At 40.3% G+C, this 17211-nt stretch overlaps 2 protein-coding genes across 2 annotated transcripts; both read left to right on the plus strand.

Moving 5' to 3' along the window:
- Positions 1 to 5596: 5596 nt before the first annotated feature.
- LOC104710860 (protein FATTY ACID EXPORT 2, chloroplastic) lies at positions 5597 to 7528 on the plus strand. Its single transcript, XM_010427516.3, has 3 exons — positions 5597 to 6099; positions 6894 to 7028; positions 7238 to 7528. The coding sequence occupies exons 1-3, from the start codon at positions 5652 to 5654 to the stop codon at positions 7375 to 7377; spliced, it is 723 nt and encodes a 240-aa protein (XP_010425818.1). The 5' UTR covers positions 5597 to 5651; the 3' UTR covers positions 7378 to 7528.
- A 48-nt stretch (positions 7529 to 7576) lies between these two features.
- On the plus strand, positions 7577 to 11138 carry LOC104710862 (uncharacterized). Its single transcript, XM_010427517.2, has 9 exons — positions 7577 to 8063; positions 8605 to 8808; positions 8941 to 8998; positions 9141 to 9203; positions 9565 to 9640; positions 9954 to 10069; positions 10202 to 10291; positions 10640 to 10771; positions 10858 to 11138. Exons 1-9 carry the CDS (start codon positions 7594 to 7596, stop codon positions 10990 to 10992), a joined length of 1344 nt encoding a protein of 447 aa, XP_010425819.2. The 5' UTR covers positions 7577 to 7593; the 3' UTR covers positions 10993 to 11138.
- The last annotated feature ends 6073 nt before the right edge of the window (positions 11139 to 17211 follow it).

The raw sequence follows: 17211 nt of genomic DNA on the forward strand, positions 1-17211 counted from the left end.
AACAGAGGAATGTGGAATATTGTAGGCATCCCCATGCTTATGACTAGATGGACCCCTTTTGCGGAGGAGGCGCAGCCTGCTATGCGTTCTATTCCGCTATGGGTTAAGCTTCAGAATGTTCCACACACTATGTTTACACATAAAGGTTTGGAATTCTTAGCTAGTGCGGTAGGGAAACCACTGAAGCTTCATCCAAAAACAGAATCATGTGTGAGCTTTGATGAAGCTCAAATTCTTGTGGAAGCAGATTTGACGAGAGTTTTGCCAGTGGAGTATCACTTAGCAGGAGAGGAGGAGGGTGAATTGGATGTGGTGGTTCGCTATTCATATCCTTGGCTCCCGCCTCAGTGTAGTGGCTGTGGGAAATGGGGTCACTCAAAGTCGGAATGTTTAATTCCTGTCCAGGAAGAATCACAACCTCTGCGCAGTCCTGTGAAGGAGAAAGACCGGGAGGGGGATACTGTTGTACAAACTGTGGGGGGGGGGGGATGCTGTTCAGACTCTTGAGGAAGAGGGGGAACAACAGGGTTGGATTACTCCTCAAAAGACAGGTCATAAATCAAGTCCTCAGAAAAGCAACAAACAAGTCGGGGAAGGGTCTATTCTGTCCAATTCTTATGCCGTTCTTAGTGAACACAGTGAGGACGAGACTGATGTGCAGTCTGTCTCTAAAGAGGAGGATCAGGGAGAAAATGAAAATGAGGATCCGGGAAAGGACATGGGCGTTTCTAAGAATGTAGTTTCGCGAGAGACTGCATCAAATGACCATGATGAGCCAGCGAAGGAGGCAAACAATATTGGAGTTGTCGCTGATGCAGACGTAAGACAGAAAAACGGTCGTGGTACTAAAGCACCCGTCCAGTTGGGTGAGTCCATTCCTCAGGCCACGAAAGAGCAACATAAGTTTGGTTTAAACACTCAAGCTCAGAACCCTCGGGATCCGAGCAAGAGGTTCTCTCATCAATAATTTTTTTATGTCGAACTTCTTCTGGAATGTCCGAGGTTTTAACAAAGATTCAAAACATTCTGTGGTAAGAAGTTGGATGAAGAGTGAGCAGTTCAATTTTGGGTGTTTACTCGAGAAAAGGGTGAAGGAAAATAAGGCAGAGAGGATTGTGGGCTCTGTTTTTCCGGGTTGGTCATTTCTATCGAACTATGATTCAAATTGCAGAGGAAGGATTTGGGTGCTTTGGAGCTCAAGGGTGAGAGTTACTCCCTTCTTCACAAGTAGTCAGATGATAACGTGCTCAATCCTAGTGGATGGTATGCAAGATGAGTTCTTCGTATCTTTTGTGTATGCTTCTAATAGTACTGAGGAAAGGAAGGTTTTGTGGGGAGATTTAAAGAATCATCAGGACTCGCCTGTGATCCGCACTAAACCGTGGATGATCTATGGTGATTTTAATGAAATTTTAGACGTTGAGGAGCACTCTCTTCATGATCAAATCCAAATTCTGGCTCCAGGAATGAGTGATTTCCAGGAGGTTATGAGGTATTGTTCTCTCCAGGACATGGCCTCACACGGCCCGTTATACACCTGGTGTAAGAAACGCGATACAGACCTGATATGAAAGAAACTTGATAGGGTTCTTGTTAACACCGTTTGGCTCCAGGAGCATAGTCAAGCATATGGCGTATTTGAGGCGGGTGGATGCTCTGATCACCTCCGCTGTCGCATCAAAATGGGGCAAGACCATGTACGCATTAGGAGACCTTTCAAGTTTACAAATGCACTTGTCTCGGACTCAAAATTTAAGCCGATGATTCAGGAGTTTTGGAATGGTACCGAGGCTATTTATTCCTCAACTTCTGCAATTTTTCGTTTCTCAAAGAAATTAAAGGCTTTAAAACCAAAGATAAAGAAGCTTAGTAAAGAAGTTCTTGGAGATCTCACTAGGAAAACGAGAGAAGCGTTTGCTACACTGTGTCAGTGTCAAGTGACCACTCTCTCGAATCCCACAGAAACTAATATGCATCAAGAATCAACCGCCTATAGTCGCTGGCTGCACGTTGCAGGACTTGAAGAGCGTTTTCTAAAACAAAAATCTAAACTCTACTGGTTGAGGGTCGGGGATGGTAACAACAAGGTGTTTTACAATGCTGCTAAAGCTCGAGAGGTTCGAAATGCTATACGCAAAATAAAATGTCATGATGGGACAGTGGTGAATACGCAAGAAGCGATGAAGCAGGAGGCAGCACGTTTCTTTCAAGATTTTTTGGGACACAAACCAGACCATTTAACAGCTTTATCTGAGGAAGCCATTCGTGAGTTGATACACTATCGTTGTCCAGAGAGGGATAAAGTACTTCTTCAAGCTCCTGTTACAGAGGATGAAATCAAAGGAGTTTTATTCTCCATGCCCCATTAGAAAAGTCCAGGGCATGATGGTTTCACTGTGGAATTCCTGAAGGAAACATGGTCTATCATCAAGCAGGATTTCGTTATTTCCATCCAATCTTTCTTCCAGTATGGCTTCCTACCTAAGGGTGTTAATGCTACTATTCTAGCTCTAATACCGAAGAAGAAAGTGGTGTACGAGATGAAGGACTATCACCCCATCTCCTGTTGCAATGTGACGTATAAGGTAATATCGAAGCTTCTCGCGAATCGACTTAAAAGGCTCTTACCCGATTTCATCTCTCCAACACAATCGGCTTTTGTCAAAGATAGATTGTTGATGGAAAATGTCCTTCTTGCTTCTGAGATCGTAAAGGATTATCACAAAGAAGAGGTTTCTTCACGGAGTGCAGTAAAGATAGACATTTCCAAAGCATTTGATTCAGTTCAGTGGACCTTTCTTCTGACTATTTTTAGAGCTCTGGATTTTCCACAACAATTTATTAAATGGATTGAAATTTGCATCACCACAGCCTCCTTCTCGGTTCAGGTAAATGGCGAGTTAGCAGGCTTATTTCAGAGTGCCAGAGGCTTGAGACAAGGCTGCTCTCTCTCCCCATATTTGTTTGTAATTTGTATGCAAGTGCTCTCTGCAATGTTGGAAAAGGCTGCTCTGGACAAACACATTGGCTATCACCCGAAATGTCACAATCTGCACCTTACTCATCTGTGTTTTGCTGACGATTTGTTGGTCTTTGCTGATGGCACAAAGCACTCTATAGAAGGTATTCTTCGCATTTTTGATGAGTTTGCTGATTATTCTGGTCTCAGGATTAGTCTGGAAAAGTCCACTTTGTATATGGCGGGTGTAAGAGAGGAGGATCAAGTTGATATTCTCAACTCTTTTCCCTTTGCAAATGGCTCTCTACCGGTACGTTACCTCGGGCTTCCCCTTCTGACAAAGCGAATGACCACGCAAGATTATGCTCCTCTCATCGCACGCATTAAAGAACGCATCAGTAGCTGGACAGCTCACCACTTATCTTTTGCAGGCCGTCTGCAACTGATCAGTTTGGTTCTCCACAGCCTCATAAATTTTTGGATGTCCGCTTTCCGTCTCCCAAACGCATGTATTAAAGAAATTGATAGCCTCTGTTCCGCTTACTTCTGGTCGGCTCCAACCTTGAATACTAAGAAAGTGAAGGTGGCTTGGAAAGATGTGTGTCTTCCTCGCGAGGAAGGGGGACTTGGTTTACGATCACTCAAAGAAGCTAACTTGGTAAGCTGTTTGAAACTCATATGGCGTCTGTTGTCTGCAAATTTGCTCTGGTCAAAATGGTTGAGGACATATTTGATGCGGAAAGGCTCCTTTTGGTCGATCAAAGAAAATACTGCCGCAGGTTCTTGGATGTGGAAAAAACTGTTGAAGTATAGGCACATTGCATCCGATTTTGTAAAATATGAGGTTCGAAATGGGAGATGCATGATAAGTGGTCGAGTTTGGGTTTTTTATTGGACATTACAGGCCTGCGAGGTTGCATTGATATGGGAATACCGTTACATGCCACAGTTGCAGAGGCGATAGACCATAGAAAAAGAAGGCACCATGTGGACTATCTCAACCAAATAGAGTCTATTCTGGATGAGATACGTTCACATGGGACGACTGATGCGGTCGATGTAGTCTTATGGAAAGGGAAAGGAGGTCGATTCACTACAAAGTTTACGACCAAGGAGACTTGGATGCAGCTTCGGGAGTCTCAGGGTCATAAAGACTGGGCAAGAGGGATATGGTTCTCTCTCGCAACACCGAAATATACTTTCATATCTTGGCTAGCAACACTGAATAAGCTCTCAACGGGTGACCGCATGCAAGCCTGGGGTGGTAATTTTAACACATCATATGTCCTCTGCTCGTGCTCTCTGGAAACAAGAGACCATCTATTCTTTTCCTGTCCTTTCTCAACGGAAGTATGGGCTGGACTCACTGCAAAGCTCCTAGCCAATAGGTTCTCAACAGTATGGGGATGCATCTTATCGCTACTCACGGATACAACACAAAGCTCAGACACCTTATATCTCTTACGCTATACTTTCCAGGCCACAGTCCATACTATCTGGAAGGAACGTAATGGCCGGAGACAAGGGGAAACCTGAAACCCTGCCCCTCTGCTTATCAAGCTCCTGGACCGGAATGTTCGCGACAGACTGCTCTCCATCTATGCTCAAAGAAACGGCAAACACAGGGCTGCAATGGAATTGTGGCTAGGCACAAGATAATCTCCAATTTTTCTTTTCTTTTCTTAAAGCTGTTAGATAGATTTTAATTTTCAAACATCTTAAACCTTCTCGATAAACGTTGATGTAAAAAGTTTTTTTCGAATAAATTTTACATTTTATTCAAAAAAAAAAAAAGAATTAAATCAAATAATTAATATGATGGCAGTGAGTTCGTGAAGCCATGATTAAACGAATACACCGAATAATAATGGATGATTCAACAATATGATAAACACATCAAACAAAGAGATAAAGCTGATCATATATTAATTTATATGATGGATAGAGTAAACTTATCTCAGTGGTTTCGGAGACGGATCGGAGACGTGTGTACACGAGACTGTTGACTAGTTTCGACAGAATTTTCTTTTATATCAAGTGTCCAAGTGTGTAGGAGAGATCAGAGACAACGCCTTAAAGAGTTCTCTATCGGATAGTTAGAGAGTGTTTAAAAGATGAAGAGTGTATTGTCGGAAACGTAGCTGAAGGTAGGAGACATAACGGAGAAATTTTTTTTTCGACGGCTAGAGTTTAGAGCACGCTGAATTGTTCTTTTGTATTATTAATTTGTTCTATATGATATAACATATATATAAGTCTATAATATTAGGATATAGGGCTTATATTAATGGGCTGATAATGTACATCCATACAACAATATAATCATTCATAACATACTGAAATTAATTATATAATAAGAAAACCGGAATTTAAATCGAACAAACCAATAAAAATGTTGATTCAGTTTCAATTTGGAATTGAACTCAGTATTTTTACATGATCCGAACCAAATGAAGAATCGAAGTTCGAATCCGGTCAATGTTGGCTAGAAATTTTTAGAACCGAACAAACCAAACTTTGAAGTTTACGAACCCAATTGGACCGAAGTAAGTCCTAATGAAAACCGGTTTACAGATATGACCAAATCAGCCGGTTAAGGTTCATTATTTGATTAACGTGCTTATTAGAGAAGAAATCAATCAATCAATCAGTAAAAATTTAGTCGTTAAACGAAGCTTGCGAAGAAGACGAAATGGCGGATTTGGTTTTGAGTTCCTCTGCACAGTCCTCTCTCCTTCACGTCAGACCCAATCTCTTCCTACTCAATAGCTCCGTGGCTTCGCCGATCCGAAGCGTAAGATTCCTCAATCGCAACGGTTTTCATCCTCTGGCGTTCGCATCTGGTCATCGACGACTTCCTCTTGGTGCTGTAGTTCCCTCTGACTCGAAGAAGACGATCACCGGTACGATTACTGCTAACTGCGTTGCTTCGGGAGTCAAAGCTGTTGAAGTTGAGCCTACAATCGATTACGGAGGTGGTGGTGGAATTGGAGGTGATAAATTTGGTGGCGGCGGTGGTGGACGCGGCGATGGAAATGACGACGAAGGAGATAGTGATGAGGAGGAGAGTGATGGGAAGAAGAATACGCCTTTGTCTATGTCGCAGAAGTTGACTCTTGGTTACGCTTTTCTTGTCGGAGGTGAGATATCTTCATTGTGGAATCCATTGTTGTGTATAAGGATTTTAGAACTTGGATATGAAGCTAAGATTATCAATTATCTTGTTGTAGGTGAGAGATTCGATTTTGTCATCTGTTGGCACTTTTAGGGTTTAGGGTTTTACCTGCTTCGTCATTTAGGTTTGATTTTCAAATTGGGGTTTGTGGATCACTTTGATGAGTTACTGGTAGCAAAATTTTGACAGTTCTTTATCGGGGATTAGAATCTGATCAGTGATGATTTCCTGAACTCTAGTGTTTCAGTGGAATCCATTTTTTGAATGTTTTTAACAAGTTGATTTATCTTGGGGAGTTTTAGATACTCCCACTGATGAATTAGGAATTAGAATTATCTTCACACTCGTTAGTCTTTGTGAGAAGAAAAAAGTTCGTAGAGGATTAGTTGCTGTTGCAGATTTGCTAAAGATGGGTTTTGATGTGACTTGAATTCTGCATAACTTGATGCAATAATAAAGGTTTTTTTTGGATCTGACTGTCATAGCTTTAGGTTCAAATTGAATGGTTACTGTCCTTGTTGATGCCTTTAAGATTCTTTCTATGAGATAATGTTACTAATTTGTTTCAGATCGCTGAGTTTCACAATCCAAAGTTCGTTCAGTCTGTATCCTGTCCTGTGTATGCTTATTATTAGCTGAAGTTAATTTCCCATTTTATTATGGACTCACAGATATAGCGTATATAAGAACACTGATGTTATGCTTGCCTAGAAAGTGATGCTCAAATGCCCATGAACTGTTAAAATGGTTTTGATGCAGTTGGTGGACTGATGGGTTATCTGAAGAGTGGTAGCCAGAAATCACTCCTTGCAGGTGGACTGTCAGCTGCTGTTCTGATGTATGTATTCACACAGCTCCCAACAAAACCAGTTCTTGCATCAACTATTGGCGTAGGTAAGGAGAAACATATCCAACAGCAGAGTAGTTCTGTCAAGTCTCTCACATGTGGTAGTCATACCTTAATCCTAGTTGACAATTTGCTAGTTTGAAAAAAGGATCAAAAGTTGGACTCTTGGATGGTGATGAATGATACTCTATCTTTTTACAATGCCTGATAAAATTGCCGCCTTAACACTTGTGTTTGTTTGTGTTGTATAAAAAAGTGATGGCGGGTGCATTAACGTGGGTGATGGGAACCCGATACATAGGATCGAAGAAGATATTTCCGGCTGGAGTCGTGTCAATCATGTCTTTCATCATGACCGGAGGATACATACACGGTATCATGCGCAGCCTTCACTAAGCAGCAGCAGCCAGCACTCTCGAGTCCAATCTATTACAAAGTGTCTGACCTTTTTTCTTTGTGTGTGTGTTTCATGGTGTAAAGCAGCTTTTGCTACTTTGTTTTGTATGAACCGTAAGAAGAAAGAAACTACCAAAACGTTCCAGAGAAAGACCCTTTTACCTTTCTTATTTATTTCTTATGGATTTAGCTCTGTGGCCAGAATCCAAACTTAAGATGCGTTTTCGTTTCACAATCGTGGAACCAATTGAGTTCACTAAAGCTGCAACAAAATTTATCACCAAATTTAAAGAGAAAAAAAAAGAAAAAGAACAAAAAAATTACTTAACGCAATTAGACAAGTTTTTTTTTTTGACTTTTACGTTTGTTTCGTCTTCCCCACAACTGTACGGAAGCAAAAAAAGAAAAGAAAAAAGAGAGCAATATATGGAGTTTGCTTTAGCCAGTTCGAGTTTCCTGGGTACTCAAGTGGTTCCGGGGACTCTGTTTCGCAGACGAGCTCGAGTCGTGCCTCTCAGAGTCACTGCGAGTGGAAGAAGTTACAATCGCAGCAGAAACGATAAGGTTTACACGAGGCTTGACTCTTGTCTGGTCATCCCTCCTCCTCCTAGATTCAAGAAACCGCGTGCCATTGTTAAATTCTTGGGAGGTGCTTTCGTCGGAGCTGTACCTGAACTCACCTATAGGTACTCTTCTTCAGAGTAGTCTTATCGATGATTCTGGGTTTAGATGTTTATAGGAGGAGGAAATTGGACTAGTTTAATTATCATTATTTCTCTGCTTAGGATGATGAATAAAGGCTGTTGTAATTGTAGACTATGGCTTTCTATAATTCCATGGATTTGCTGAGTTTTGGGTCATGAAGTGCATATGAGAGATTGAAGTAACTTGTTTTTGTTAATCTTTGACATTCCTCTCAACGTGTAATTTGATTTTTAACTTTGAGCACAAGACTGTGTTTTTGGCATATCACATTGATATGGTTGACGATGAGCTCATGCGATTTGGTCATAAATCTATCATCGGCAAACATTTTGTTATCTAACGAGTATAGTCCACATCGGTTAGTCTGGGAATTTGGTAGTGGGGTATTTAGTCATGGTCTCATCTCTCTTGTGACTGGATCAGCTTATTTCTTTCAAAATTGCTTGCGTTTGTTTCATACATGTGTGAATGATTTATTCTAAAAACTCAAAAAATGTTCCTTTGTGTGTGTATGATTTCTAGTTACCTCAAGGAGCTACTGGCAAAGGAAGGGTATTTAATAGTATCAGTGCCGTACAATGTTACATTTGATCATGAACAAGCTGCTAAGCAGGTTTATGAAAGGTTCAATTCCTGCTTGGACACGATTGTCTCATCTGGAGTTCCAACTTCAAACTTGAATCCTCAAGATCTAGCTGACCTTCCTGTTTTCTCAGTTGGTCACAGGTGGGGGAAAATTTTCACTTCTCTCCTCAATTCAATGTGTTCACTTTATTCTTTATGTGTTTTTTATTTTTTCCTCAACCCTATGAATTTTCTATGTCCTGAATGCTGGACCACTGTGAACTTTTTATACAGTAATGGTGCACTGCTACAAGTTTTGACCGGAAGTTATTTTGCTGAGAAGATACCAAAGGTTAGGTTACTTGTCAGCTAAAATTTTCAATATCAGTAAAATCAGCAAAGATTAGATCACCAAGATACCAAAGGTTAGGTTGCCTTTTTATTTGTCTTAATTCTAAGCAAGTGTGACGAATATGTTATATCTCTTCTGAAAGGTTAATGCCATCATTTCATTCAACAATAAATCAGCGACAGAGGCCGTTCCATATTTTGAGCAGGTAATATCACCATTGGTTATGACTAGTCTCCTAAGCTTTGCTTGGTTTAGAATGTGTATTAGTTAATTGTCATTGTTCCCCTACATTTTCCTACTTAAACCTTCATTATATGACTCCGAAAGAGATCCCAGGATACAAATAAAGTAGCTAAACGTTCTTATTTGCCTGATCTTGGTGCTGGGGCTATTATCTTCACAATATTGATTGATGTTTGGAATTTTGTTGCTATCTAATGCTTCTTGAACTGAATTGATTTTTCAATAATATGAAAGCCAATCTGATCCTGTAGTTTACAGATGGATGAACCAAACAAATGAGACTATGATTGCTTGTATCTTAGATTTCCTCTGTTCCTCTGCAGCTTGGTCCTCTCATCCAGCAGATGATGCCAGTCGTGGAAGCTTCTCCAGTATATGAAATGGCTCGAAATGCTTCAGGTGTTACTACTTACGCTATATAGTCTAATTCAAATATTCTCTCAAATAATCTATTAATTAGAGCTTGCTAGTAGAAACAAGGTTCAGTCTTTTTTTTTTTTTTATTGAATCTTAGCAAAGAATGAATGAACTTCTCTAGTTAGTGTTCATTTTGTCCTGTTTCATCCATCTTTAACCTTTTTCAGCTTGGATAGTGCGTCCTAATTTATCCAGGGATATATGATTTTATGTTGACATAAGTTGGAGGACTAGACTTTTATGGTTCTTGTGAATCAAAAGAAGCTAATATCTTTGCACTTGTGCTCACTTACAGGTGATGTGCTGAAACTTTTACTTGACACAGCTGGGACAACGTTTCTAAATAACGATCAAGAAGCTCTGAAGTCATTTACTAATTTGGTGGATCAGTTGCCCTCAGTATTTGGTGAGGTATTTCTTCAGTAAAGACTTCTTGACTTTATATCGAAGAATGAGCTTTTGTAGTTCCCTTGTAATTAGCCAAGCCCTAGTAATAATTCTTTTTTTTTGAAATTTTCGTTCTTTATTCGTTGTTCTTGGAAGGTTGGACAAGGGGTGTCTGAATTTCGACCGTCACCACTTGAGAATCGCAATTGTTTCAAGTGCTCCTACAATGTTCCTCACACTTTACTGGTAATGCAAGTTCATTTAGAGTTATATGAGCTTTATGGTTCAAAGAAACACCATTTCACATTATAGGGACGTCTGTTGATTGAATAACGTATGGTGTTACATTAATTAGGTCGACTGAAGAGTGAACCAACTGCTAAGCAAACTGTCGTGTTTGTCCACATTGATCTTGAGTAGAGATTATTAGAGTCTGTTTCCGACAAGATTTGCGCTGGTTTACATATATGGATAATTTATTGGACATAAAGACTGTTTTGTTACTCAAAACTCATATAACTAATCTGTGTCTGTGTCTGGTTGGAACCAGTAATCCTCATATTTGATCTTGGTCTCCTTCAACATTTGTGGCAGGTACAATTCAACTCGGATGCAATCGATGAGACTGATTTGCTTGAAGAAACCCTTAGGCCTCGGATAGAATATATTGGTGGTACACTTGAAAAGGTCCGGCTGAATGGAAACCATCTCACACCTTGCGTACAGGTAATAACCAAGCAATACTAGAGCTAGTAGTTCTGCAGTTAAACAACACTGTTCTGGTTTTTTTTCACCATCTTGTTTCTCTCCAGGACCCAAAATGGCAGATTGGGTCTCTCTACACACCTGCAGATGCTGTGGCTCAGGCGCTAAAGACCATTCCTCTTAGCGAAACTCGAGTTCTTTCGAAAACTATCGTCGACTGGTTTAGACAGTTTGAGAATTGAGCTGTCTCATGTATTGTTGAAGCAATGTAAGGATGGGATATATGTTGACGAACAAGACTAGCCCTAATCATTCTCTGAACCAAAAAAAAATTGGTACAATATGTATACATGTGGGAAAATAAATACATTGGCGACAATTGTTTTCATTGTTACTCACCTTCAATGCAAAATATAGGGTTCAGGGGGTTTGTTAAATTTATAAAATCAATACGTACATAAGTGTGTTTAAGCCATATTGGCAGAGTCACAAAACCAGAGTAGAACGTTACAAGTTACAATCAAATTTGGCTAAATTGTGAGCCACTTACTCTTATCTTCATTTCGAAAAAGAGGAAATGTATAGCGGAAAATTCTGAAGCCCAATAATATTTTGGAGTATATTTGTTATCAAATGTTTTTCATTGGTAATCTAATCTTTATGAAAGTTTCACAATCTCCCTCAAAAAGGAATTTAAATATATTTATCTTGTTAGATTTTGATGAAAGAATTAAGATTTAAGCGAATTAGCTTGCATCTAAAGCTAAATGTTACTCTTTCTTCCAAAAGAGCAATATGGCACATCTTATTTTGGATGCAAACTTGATTTTACTCACATGAATGTGAAACTTATTACAAATCAAAGTTCACAATTTCACATGAATGTGAAACTTACCGATGCTGGTTCCATCCAACTTTTTTTTTTTAATTTTACTGTCTTTTTATATGACTTTTCCCTCAAATTTCTATGCAAAATGTATATTTATCTATAAAAAAATGGACGATTCGATTTCTCAGAGGTATTGAAAGAAAATTAAAGGAGACGTACCATGATGAAGAAATATACTGGCAACAAAAAAGTAGGAAATTCTGGCTCAGAGTTGGGGATAAAAATACTAAATAGTTTTACGCCTCCACTAAACAAAGGCGGGTAAGGAATAGGATTGTTGGTTTATTTGACACTGATAATTTTTCAAACGAATCGCCTTCGGGTATGGAGCATATTGCTACTAAGTACTTTGAGGATCTTTTTAAGAAGTCGACTGGTAATGGTATCTCAGAGATGATTCAAGAAATTAACCCACTTATCACGGAGAGTATGAACAGAGATCTTACTAGGAATATTTCTGAGGCGGAAGTCCGTAAGGCTCTGTTTGCAATGCATCCGGAGAAAACACCAGGATCTGACGATATGACAGCTTTGTTCTTTCAACGGTTTTGGTCTTCTTTGAAAGGGGATTTGGTGGCTTTGGTTCAGGACTTTTTTCGAACGGATCGTTTTGATCCTCGTTTAAATGAGACCAATATCTGCCTTTTTCCTAAAGTGGATAGACCGCAGCGAATGGCGGAGTTTAGACCGATCAGTCTTTGTAATGTGAGTTATAAAATTATATCTAGAGTTTTGTGCTTTCGGTTAAAACGGTTCTTACCTCTTTTGGTCTCAGAAACTCAGTCGGCCTTTGTTTCTGGTCGCTTAATAACAGATAATATTCTTGTCGCTCAGGAGATGTTTCATGGGCTAAATACCAACCGACAGTGTCAGGCGCAGTTTCTGGCATTCAAAACGGATATGAGTAAGGCATATGATCGGGTTGAATGGGATTTTTTGGAGGCGATTTTGGTTAAATTAGGTTTTGCCAGAAAATGGATTTTGTGGATAATGTGGTGTGTTTCTTCTGTGTCATATCAAGTTTTATTGAATGGAGAATGTAATGACCCTCACCCAGAGGTAAATTTCAAAATAGAAGCCAACAAGGAGAAAAGAAAGTTGGATAAAGAAAAGTCCGAGAAAATATGGACGGATCGAAAAATGGCCGAGTTGTCCGAAGATGTTCGAAGGACCGAGGATATCCGAAAAAAGTTGTCGAGAACTGTCGAGAGCGTCCGAGGAAAGTTGTCGAGAGTACCGAGACGGACCGAGTATTGCCGAGAGTCGACGACGATCGATCGAGAGATGCTAACCGAACCACAAGAAAATCTTCCTTCACTAAAAATCGACTAAGTCAAGAGAAAGTGGTGATTATTTTAATCGAGGAAGAGTTAGTGGAATTTTGTGGAAAGATTAAACAAATCAAGAAGGGTTAGTGGAGCTTAGTGGGATTAACTTAATCAAGTGGAGCTTAGTGGGATTAATTTAATCAAGTGGAGCCTAGTGGGGAATTAAAGAATTCAAGGAAGAATTAGTGGGAATCAAGGTGGCTTAATCTACTTCCTCACAAGTGTTAAGGCATGCACTAATAACAACTAAGAAAGAGTGAGCACTCCACATGCATTGGCTATCTCCACCGCCCAAGTTCTCTATAAATAGAGACTCACCTCTCTCATTTTCGCACAAAGTCACAAGGGGTAAGGAGAGAAATTGAGAGAGAAAAGTGAGCGAAAGAGAAGAAGGAAAAGAGTGGGCGAGTTCGTGAAAGAGAAGAAGGAAAGAAGAGAAGACGCAAGACGAGACTATCAACCACAAGTTGAATCGATAAGGAAATCGATTTCAACCGAAGGGGAGATCTGATTGTGCCGTGAGAGAAGCTTCACCAAAGGAGACCGATCATCGACGGTTTACTGTGAGTTCATGCACATATATTGCCGGACTAGATGGGGAATTAAAGACATCCATCTAGTGCACGGTTTGCATGAAGCATTTAGTTGCATTTACTTGAAATTCTTTTGTGATTTTCTTGTTTAAATGCATGCGCGGTGAGGTTACACCAGTTGCTAGATCGAAATGTTCTAGTGACATGGGTGATAACTAGTTAAGATACTTGAAAAGTTATGAGCTTAAAAACCATATAAACTCAAGTATCAATTTCGGTGAGGTCTTAATGCGCTTTAGTCCACGAGAAATTCCGGCTATGCGTAGTATGACTTGGTATTGCTATCTTTCCCCTTCCGTACCACATGCAACCGCGACATGCAACCCATGTTCGTGTGTTTGTAGGGTTGGTTACGAAGAGCTCGGAGGTTACTGGGCTCGCTACCCTGGCCGAGGCTGTCTACACGATGGTGTGGTTTTGGGTGAAGTCCAATTACATGCCTATGTGGTTGTAAAACGAATGTTCTAGGGGATACGGAAAGGATGCATACCAGATTCAATAAATTAGAACTTGTTAAAACTCTTGTTTTATTTCAAGTTAGTGTTGTTGCATGTTGTTGCATGTTGTTGTATTTGCTTGCTAGCATATTTTGCTTAGCTCATAAGCTTCCGCATGTCATCTCTGATTGTTGTTCTATTGTTTGCTTGCTTGCATGTTATTTGCTTCGCTCACATGTTGTTTGTTTATGCTCGCATGTTGTTCGTATATGCTTGCATGTTGTTTGTTGATGGGGTTTGGGGATTAATTCTTTGCAGGAACCCTGAGCTCACTAAGTAATCTTATATTACTTATTATAATTATTTGTGGTGCAGGTAACCCTAGAGGGAACTAGAGGGCGTGGTGAACGATAGGAACCCGGAGTAGTTTTTATTTTGTGTCTATTGTAAAATACAAGTATGTTTATTTCAAATTAAACTTTGGCACTAAGCCGTATCTAAAAACTCTACAACCTTTTGTTAATCGTTTGTAACAAACTCTTTTTACTTAGCAATGTAATCGGATTTCTTTTAATCGGACGAGTGGTACTGATATAGACTTTGTCCGAGTCGGCTCAGCGCACGGCGTGTCTGTAGGGTTGCAAAGCCTTAAGGACGTGTCGTGTGGTCGGGAACCTCCCCGATAGACTGGCCAAGGGTCCCGATTTGTTCTTGCACCCGGCCGGATCGTTGGTGAATGTTTCCTTAGTGGCGTCCCGGGGCTGTCCGATGGCCTTCGTGGTCATAGTATGGTTTGAGGGCGTTACAGTCAGCCCCAGGGTTCTATTATTCCCCAAAGGGGTTTACGTCAGGGGGATCCTTTGTCACCGTATCTGTTCATTCTATGTCCAAAGCTTTTGATAGCAACTATTAAGAAGGCTGAACGGGAAAAGAAACTAACGGGTATCACAATTGTCCGTGATAGTCCTACTATTTCGCACTTGTTATTTGCTGATGATAGTCTGTTTTTCTGCAAAGCAGAGGCCACTGAGTGTAGGAAGGTAATGGAAATAATAGGGGATTATGGTAAAGCCTCAGGACAAGAAGTTAATCTGGATAAATCTTCTATTATGTTTGGTAAAAAGGTCCCATCGGATATACGATCTCACTTAAAATCCGTTATTGGTATTTCTAAAGAGGGTGGTATGGATTCGTATTTGGGTATCCCTGAAAGCCTCCAGGGTTCAAAAACTAAGGTTTTTAGCTATGTTAAGGATCGGTTGGATGACCGAGTAAATGGTTGGTCTGCGAAGTATTTATCGAAGGGGGGCAAGGAGATTATGATTAAGTCGGTGGCAATAGCACTTCCTACCCATGTTATGTCGTGTTATAAATTACCGCACGAACTGACATCCAAATTAACGAGTGCTATTTCCACCTTCTGGTGGAAGTCGAATGATGAGGCTCGCGGTATGCATTGGGTAGTTTGGGATAAAATGTGTAAAGATAAGTGTGAAGGGGGTCTAGGTTTTAGAGCTCTGGAGCAATTTATTGACGCTATGCTGGTGAAACAGTTCTGGCGTCTTATTCATTATCCGACTTCCTTGATGGCTCGGGTAATGAGGGGCCGATATTTTAGGAATAAACATCCTCTTATGGCTAAAAAACCATATAACATTTCCTTCGCTTGGAGGAGTATCTATTCAACCATGGCACTGGTGGAGCATGGCGCGAGGTGGGCGATAGGCTCTGGCTGTTCTATCTCGGTTTGGTGTGATCCGTGATTACCAGATATTTGTCCAAGACCAGCTAATGGTCGAGGTCGATGGTTGCTTCCGAGTTTGATGGTTAACCATTTAATTAATCCATCTACGAAGGATTGGCATTTACCTATACTAGAGGATTTTTTCGATCCGGTGGATACCGATTATTCGGAGTATAGCAGTCAATAAATTTTATAAACCAGACCGCCTAGTATCACATTTTACTAAGTCAGACAAGTATTCGGTGAAATCAGGTTATCGGTTAGCTCAGGAATTAATTGCGGACATTGAATACGGACCTACGTGTATGGCTCTTCGAGCCCAAGCGTGGAAACTTGAGGTGCCCTCGAAGGTTCAACATTTCTTCTGGCAGATCACTTCTGGTACTCTCCCTATATTGGAACGACTTGCGCATCGAGGTGTCCGTTGTGATACCCTGTGTAAACGGTGTGATTCAGCAATAGAGACCATCAATCACGCTCTTTTTGAGTGCCCGCGCTCGCAAAGTATATGGGAGCTATCTCCTTTATCGTTAGATCCGGAAGGCTTTCCATATGCTTCAATCTATGCGAATCTGGATTTTATATATTGGCGGTCGGCATCGCATTCGGGGATTTCTGATATCACTTTTCGTCTTCCATGGATACTTTGGTCAGTATGGAAAGATATGAACAAAAACGTTTTTCAGGGAGTGGAGGTAGAGCCGATAAAATATTTTAAATCAGGCGATTAATGAAAAATTATTGTGGGATGACGCCAAATCTTATACCGGGAGATTTTCAAATCCTCCGGATTCTTTGGAAGATAGGGAGTCTTCTCCCCGTTGTCAGATTGATGGTTCATGGAAAAGTTCGGATGTTTTTCAGGGTTTGGGGTGGTGGTTTTGTAGTGGTGATGATATGACGCTTCTTCTGGGAGTCTGGAGCCAGCGACGCGGCCTTACTCTCTTACATGCGGAGCTTCAAAACTATGGAGTCTCTATTGGAGGAAGGGGTAGATTGTCAAGTTTTTGAGATGGATTGTGCAGAGTTACTCGCGATGGTGCAAAAGCCTGACGACTGGCCCGCTTTCTCAAACCTACTGGAGGACTTCTCTTGGATCAGATCATCTTTACCTTCCTTCTTTCTGAACAGGATCCCTCGTGAGTCTAACGCAAGGGCAGATTGTTTAGCTCGTTCTTCAAAAACTTTAGTTTCAAAAATTTCTTTTGTAAACTTTTTTCCTTCGGTTTGGCTAACCAACCTAGGAATTCTCTTTTAATTTAATTTATTAATGTTTGGTTGAAAAAAAAAAAAAAATTAAAAAAATTGGTGACATTCGTAATTTTGAACTATGCAATTATTATTGGTAATTTTCTCAACCGTTGCACTTGTTGAAGTTGCCATGTAAAAAAAAAAAATTAATTATCTCAGGGGTAAAACTGTAAACTCAACAATAAAAAACCCTACCCTTTAGTCTTCTTCTTCTTCCTC

The sequence above is a fragment of the Camelina sativa genome, chromosome 9 (assembly GCF_030686135.1).
Source record: "Camelina sativa cultivar CO46 ecotype springtype chromosome 9, ASM3068613v1".
NCBI lineage: Eukaryota > Viridiplantae > Streptophyta > Magnoliopsida > Brassicales > Brassicaceae > Camelina > Camelina sativa.